Source organism: Alosa sapidissima, chromosome 21 (assembly GCF_018492685.1).
Source record: "Alosa sapidissima isolate fAloSap1 chromosome 21, fAloSap1.pri, whole genome shotgun sequence".
Lineage (NCBI taxonomy): Eukaryota > Metazoa > Chordata > Actinopteri > Clupeiformes > Clupeidae > Alosa > Alosa sapidissima.
In genome coordinates, this window is record NC_055977.1 from 18,190,277 (window position 1) to 18,197,776 (window position 7,500).

The 7,500-nt window shown below is 44.6% G+C and overlaps 1 protein-coding gene across 1 annotated transcript in view; it reads right to left on the bottom strand.

Moving 5' to 3' along the window:
- The window catches only part of trappc9 (trafficking protein particle complex subunit 9), a 243,456-nt gene that overhangs the window by 193,434 nt on the left and 42,522 nt on the right, over positions 1-7,500 (bottom strand). The window contains exon 14 of the mRNA XM_042076112.1: positions 1,234-1,319. Within this exon, the coding sequence (XP_041932046.1) occupies positions 1,234-1,319 (86 nt within the window). The remainder of the gene's footprint in view (positions 1-1,233; positions 1,320-7,500) is intronic.

A 7,500-nucleotide genomic window follows, 5' to 3' on the forward strand; every position in this document is an offset into this window, starting at 1 on the left:
TCAGAAGAACAAGGAAAAACAAAGAAAGAAAGGAATAAAAAAAAAAGAAAGAAAGAAAGAAAGAAAGAAAGAAAGAAAGAAAGAAAGAAAGAAAGAAAGAAAGAAAGAAAGAAAGAAAGAAAGAAAGAAAGAAAATAAATGATTGTAAAGGGACATGACGGGGATTGAAAAGTAGATGGTAAAGTAAAAGAACGAAAATAGTTGGAGAACATTGGGACTTGGGGGTGAAGAGATAAACTACCAGAGCATGAAAATATTGAGAGGAGCGGGGGGAGACCAATCACACGCTTGGGGAATAAATGACCTCATCTTCTGATGCATCTTGATTAAACATGGAGTGCGCTATTCTCATTTACACCTGAGGCTTAAGCATGGAGAGATCAGTGCGCACACACACACACACACACACACACACACACACACACACACTTCCCCCATCTCATTTACTTTAATAGAGATGCACACTCTCTATCTGACAGACATGAGGACATGGGAATCATATATCTTAATGGCTTCTTGGGAGGTCTGAACTATTCTTTTGTAAAAGGAACTTTGTGTCTCAGAAGACGGATCAAGGGGGGTTTGCTCTCTCTCTCTCTCTCTCTCTTCAAGCTCATTCTCTTTCTCTCTATCTCTTTCTCTCCCTCGCCAATCTTACAGCATTAAAGTGTCAGACGCTGGAGCTTTTAAGAGTATGTAAGGAGGTGATTAAAAAGACAAGCGCCGAGGTCCATTCACAGGATGACATGGCTCACGCTAAAGGATCCAAAGGCTTGTCTCTCTCTCTCTCTCTCTCTCACTTTCTCTCTCTCTCTGCTTACACACGGTTTGCAACGAGCCTATGCGTTTGCAGAGTATTGCTTAATGTCCAAAAATACAGGACATATTATTTTAATGACGACTCAAATTGATTCAAATTACTACTTAATGTTTTTAAGTGATGTGAGTATCAACTTACTTATCAGCTTATCAACTTTTATGTGAGTGTCAACTCACATCACATTGAAACAAATTAAACAGAGTGTGTTTGTGGTGTGTATGCTGTTAACAAGAGTAAAGGTGAGGCCAAAAACAGACAGAGAGAGACAGACAGACAGACAGACAGACAGACAGACACAGACAAACAGAGAGAGAGACAGACAGACATACAGAGAGACACAGACAGACAGACAGACATACAGAGAGACACAGACAGACAGACAGACAGACAGACAGACAGACAGACATGCTTACCATGTTCTCCACACGCAATTCGAAGGGCATGGGGTTATACACCATCAGCTGCACCTCGCAGACGTCCCCGCGCACCCACTGGAACTCTGGCAGACAGAGACAGGGAATACAGAGTGAATCAACCATGGAGCAAGACTAGGTAGTACTGAGTATGCTGATTTGTGTGCGAGTCAGAGTTTGTTGTGTGTGTGTGTGTGTGTGTGTGTGTGTGTCTGTTGTGTTTATGTGTGGTGTGTGTGTTCAACATGTGGGAGTGCATGGGTGGGTAGGAGGGAGCTGTTGTGCGTGTGTGTGTGTGTGTGTGTGTGTGTGTGAGAGCCCACTCGGGACATGAATGCAAATGCACACACAAATATGAATTCCTGTGATTGTGCTCATGGGATACGAATGCCAATTCCAGCACATTGCTGTATGTGTGTGTGTGTGTGTGTGTGTGTGTGTATATATATATACACATATACACACACACACACACACACATACACAAACCAGCCTTGAATACAAATTTGCCACTTATTGTTGCACTCTCCTCTCTCCTACTTCTCCAATTAATGAGGCAGAGTGTTTGCGATCAGGTCATGTTCCACCAGGGTCTCGTCCAGAGAGAGAAAGAGAGGGGGGGGGATAAAGATCTGCACTGAGCCTCCACTGAAGCCTACTTCGCATGTAATCCACACAGCCGGCAAAAACGGAGTGTGCGTCTAGAGCAGTCTTTCTGAGTGACGGATGGAAGAGTCACAAGATCGTATGCTTTAGTAGGGGAAATCCAGTTTGAGAGCACATAAATCACCGCCTGGCTTGATCAGATCATATGTGCGATTATAACAGATCACCTGGGGAACATTGAGGAAACATACGCTAATCTCATGCTAGGATGGCTTCAGGCTAATACCCACACATGTTCAGGAGAAGGGATATTTACCGTACTCTACTAGATGGCAGCAGGACTTGCGGATGGAGGGGGAAATAAACTGGAAGAGAACTGGATCAGTGCTGATCTGACAGATGACCGAGAAGATTTAGCAAACAATGAAAGCGGCGGCGAGTCAGCACTTTCCAATCGAGAGACAGGAGGACCGGCGTGGAGATGGATGTGAGGGGGGGGGGGGGGTACAGCAGTCTCATGTTCTCTCTCCACTAGGAAACCTACAGTACACACCTTTCACGTACAAAACGCCCCACCACTCCAAGGGAGCACACACAGTCCTCAAATGGAACTTTCCCTAAATATCGTTCTTACCAAATGGAACCTCTAAATATGAAAGAGTCGGATGAACAAATAAATGTTCCTATAACATTCAGAGTAGTTTAACCAAAGAAAATGAGTACAGTGTATCATATGTTTATATGTACAATTTATAAAAAGTATTAGGCAGGGTAAAACTCACTGTAGAAGAGAATCCCTAGACACAGACGATTAATCATGCATAAGATAAGAGCAAAAAATAAGGCATGGATCATTGCAAAAAATGAACACACCCTCGGGTTCATCCTCTTACAGAGCGGAGCAGAGCCTGCATGGACCATAAGGAATGAACCTCCGATCCAGAATAACTCTGCACAGGGAAACCCGCTTATATTCTGGGGGAAGCTCATTTCTCTTCTCCACCACCTCTGCCTTTAGAGCGGAGAGGGAAAAAAAAAAAAAAAGTTACGCGCCTCGCATAAGCACCGCGAGTGGCGGTGGAGGCTCTCACGTCGGAGAAAAATGCCTCCGGTGCCGCGGCAATTTATGGGGAGTAAACCAGTGGCGTGCACCCTGGGAAATTAAAGTGCGGGGAAAGACAGGTGCGGGCGTTATAAATGCTCTGAAAAGAGTGTGCTCCGTCTGACCCCCGAAGGCCCACCGGGGGCAGCCTTCACACTGCCTGATCATTAAAACACAGAACAGTCCCTCAAAAATAAATAAATAAAGACAAGAAAAGAGAAAAAAATATAAAGATTTTGTGTGAGATTTCGGATTCATTTTGCCATGTTTATGCAAGACAAACAGGCACATATATACACACATACATACACACCCACACACACACACAGACAGCTCCTCTAGAGCCAGGCTGGTTTAAAAATTGTCACATTCCTTGACTCCAAAGCCACCCAGGTAGAATGGTGAAAAATTCTGTAGCTCCCCAATCTTTTTAGACAACCCACAGTAATGGCCCACCTGGGAGAGAACCGTAGGCGGAAAACTGTTGGCTCCATCCTACTCAACTGCTACTACAGTCAGGAAAAGTCTGGCCATTTTGTTTCCACCTCACTAAGCTGGACAGTGTTTTGCTGGCTTATAAAACAGCACAGGCTTCTAATGACCTCAGGGAACTTCTGAGAGCAGACCGCACTGTTTGCGACCATCGTTTGAGAGATGATGACCTTTACGCTAGTACACATGCTTTAATTAAAAAATAATGGCCTTTTGTGTTCTTACTCAGGATGCCCGCCCGTGTCATTTTTTAACACCTTGGAGTTTAAACAATCCAGCAGTATTATGAACACAGAAAAAAGTACAGAGGATATTGTTGATTTACTACTTCACATTTCAGTTGAATTGGAAGTCTTGTAATAGAGAGTGAGGAAGAATGAGTTAATTAGTGGCTATATGGTAGGATACTAGTGAACGCTTATTTTGGTCCCATAAAAGGGATCCACGGAGTTAGGCTTTCGATTCTAATGTGTCTGTCTACTTCTATTCTCCCAGTTGATGCAATCACATCAAAACATTTCATGCCATAATAAGTCAGTGCCACACACACACACACACACACACACACACACACACACACACACACACACACACACACACACACACACACACACACACAACTTTAAGAAATGTGCATATAGTCAGTCAGTGTTCTGCAAATACATACTCACAAACCGGAGAAGGAAGGAAGTGTTGCAAACAAACACAATCATTCAACACATTCATCAAACTGAAACTGAGTCTCAATAGACTCTTATTCCCCCTCATTCTCTCCATTCCTCTCACCATTTCTTATCTCTCCTTTTCAGGCATCAGTTACTGAGGCAACCGAGTTAAACTGAACTAAAATACTGGGGGCATTTTCAAAATATAGAAAAAGTTTTCTACAGGATGACTTTGCCAAATATATTGCCAAAAGACACCAAACTCTTGACCGTGCCAACTGCGCAGCCGATAGTGCTTCCATGGTTTTTGCATTGCACCCAAACTAAATCCGCAACCATACCAACTTTCCCTCCAGTCACGTTTGCTGCTAGTTTCAACGATTCCATGCCACTTTTCACAAACACACAAACCCAAAGCTCTTCTTCAAATCTGACCTTCTGCCTTGTGAAGGACAAACCTATAGGAAGGGGGTAAACGAGGTAAAGAGAACAATTCAGACCACTCCGGAGTGGCAGCATCCTTGACCATAACCTGGCTGAAAAGAGGAGACCCAGCTGTCTCCAGCTAGCCATGGCTCATAAGAATGGCCCACGCCATTAGGGTGAGGGTGAGGGAGGGAGGGAGAGGGAGAGGGAGAGGGAGAGAGAGAGCGATGGAGAGAGAGATAGAGAGATAGAGAGAGAGAGAGAGAGGGAGAGGGAGAGAGAGAGAGAAGTATGGCAGGTTTGCTAACAGATGTAGCCAAGCTCAGAACAGGATAGATGGAGAAAGCGGTGGCAGAGGCAGAGAAGAGAGGAGAGAGGGAGGAAATGGAGGGGAATGGGCAGGGATGGAGGGGAATGGGCAGGGATGGAGAGTGGATTGGAACGCGTGGGCGACCGCTTTCTGCTGTCCATCCAGTCGAGCAGGGATGAGAGGGGAGAGTGAGGGATGGGCCCATACAGCAGCCCAGGTGGGACATTTTGCAGCCCTACTTAATCCTCTTGTCTGGCCTGCTCTGGGCTGTTCATGGGGACAGGTGCATCTCACAAACCTCAATAACACACCAAAACATGCAAACATACCCAAACAGATGCACGGTGAACTCTATCCCACTGGTTAAAAGGTTCCCTTTGAACTATTTCTCCCCTCAGTTGGCAAGCAAGAAGGCAAAAGAGCTGATAAGATCCAGAAAGCACACACAAAGGCCATCATGCGCACAAACATACAATCAGAGAGGGTTAAAGCGGAGCTAGTAATCAAGGATCTTTGATGCAATCGTAAAACATCTGATGAACACCCACACACACACACACACACACACACCCGCACACACACCACCACACACACACACACAATACTGATTTCTCCATGACCTTCTATACAATTCTACAAAGAATGTATGGGGTACCTTTTTCCCACAACTCCTCACGATCTAAATGTACAGTGACACACTCCCCTCCCCCTGTACCGCTGTAGAGCAGGAGAGTAAATCTCCTAACAGCTGCTAAAGAAGCAGCCAGCACCACTCTTTTTATGGCATGGAGAAATGCCGCCATTAAACAAAACAGCTCCATCTGCTGCACAACAACTGTTGGTTTTACGGCCCCCTGCCCCGATCTCTCAGACCAGCAGAGCAGGGCTGCAGCTCTCACTCAGAGAATGAATGGAGGGTGGCGGGGCGGGGTAGTGTGTGTGTGTGTGTGTGTGTGTGTGTGTGTGTGTGTGTGTGTGTGTGTGTGTGTGTGTGTGTGTGTGTGTGTGTTGGGGGGGCTGCAGTAGAGACAGAGAGGAGACAGGTAGAATGGGGATTAAAGGGTTTCCTGGGGGATAATAGGAGATTTGGAGAGGTTAAAGGCATCGTATATCTGAAAGGAAGAAAAAAAGGGCCGTTTTGACAGTCTGTTCTACTTTTTTTGTTGTTTCTACTTGTGTAGAATCTAAATGTTTGAACCCGTGTTCCTAACATCATGCTGTGTAATAACATTTATTCAAACTAACAGGAAACTGGTTGTTGGCACTGAATTTCAATTTAATTCACCAGGCCTTGAAAAAGCACTTATGTTAATTCCGTTATTTCCGAATTCTCTATAAAGCAACTTTCTTTCTCTGAGACGGCTGAAAACTAAATCGACACAAGATCCAGGGGGTTGAGGATGTTCTGGTCTTTTTCTTGAAACGAGTTGTGTGAGGGGGGGAGAGACATTTCTGGTCTCTATAAATAGAGTTCTGTAAAATGTTGCTTTCCGCTAGACACAGCTAGAAGCTAGCTCTGTACTAAAACAACACTTCTCCAAATAACCCCTTTCCCAGGCGACACTCCAATTTACACATTGTCCCCTCATTTGTATCTCATCACACAGGCTAACCGTTTCAAGAGGATTATTTCCTGAAACTATTCTTCCTTTCTAAAGATCCCAGAACAGTTGGTTAACAACATTTCTCACTCATAAACCTCAAAATCACAGAGCAGCTTCAGTGAAATCTACCTCCTGAAGGTTGAGGAGGAAAATGGTCAATCAAGCTAAGCCCAAAGCATCATGGGAGAAACAAGCCAGGGCTTTTCTGCTACAGGTAATGTGTGCAGATGGATTTCTGCTGTTCTTCTGCTGCAGTGGCCGGGCACAGGACAAATAAGTTTCAGGGTCATCACAAACACAGAAAATGACTTGTGCATTTGTGCCTGTTTCGATGTGAGGGGTTTTGCATGAGTTTTTGTGTGTGCAGGTGTGTGTGTGTGTGTGTGTGTGTGTGTCTAGAGTTCTGTAAAAACGTGCTTTCTGCTAGACACAAAGGGGCTTGCTCTGTACTCAAGCAGCACATCTCAAAATAGCCCCTCTCCCAGGCGACACTCCAATTTACACATTGTCCCCTCACTTGTATCTTATCACAAGGGCTAACCGTTTCGATAGGATTATTGCCTGAAAGCACAACTGTTCTTTATTCAACAAAAGGATGTACAATAAGGTTACAAAAAAATCCTCTCAATTAGGATTTAACTGTTATTGCTCACCGTTATTTATGTGTGAGACAAAAACCGTATGGATGTTTTCTTCCTAAAGTCTTCTACAAAACTCATTTTGAGTTTTAACAGGCAGCACGATACACTTTCAGGCGTCCACAATAACTCAGCCGTAAAAGGGCTCCGTAAAAATTTGATTGCGGCTGATTGATGAATATAAAGCACTGTGAAATGATGCAGCGTGAGGCCACTTTAGGAAGCGTTTTGGAGATGAAATTGTGACGTGCTGCCCAAAACAGACTTCTCCCCCATCTGTCTGGTCTATTGTGGCTTTAAGCCAGTGTGGGGGGATTCACACTCCCCCGTCACTGCTAAGGGAAGGTGGAATGCCACGATTCAGTACCAAAATTTTCCCCCTGATATGAAACACAACGTACAGTATGTAAACCTAATCAATGAA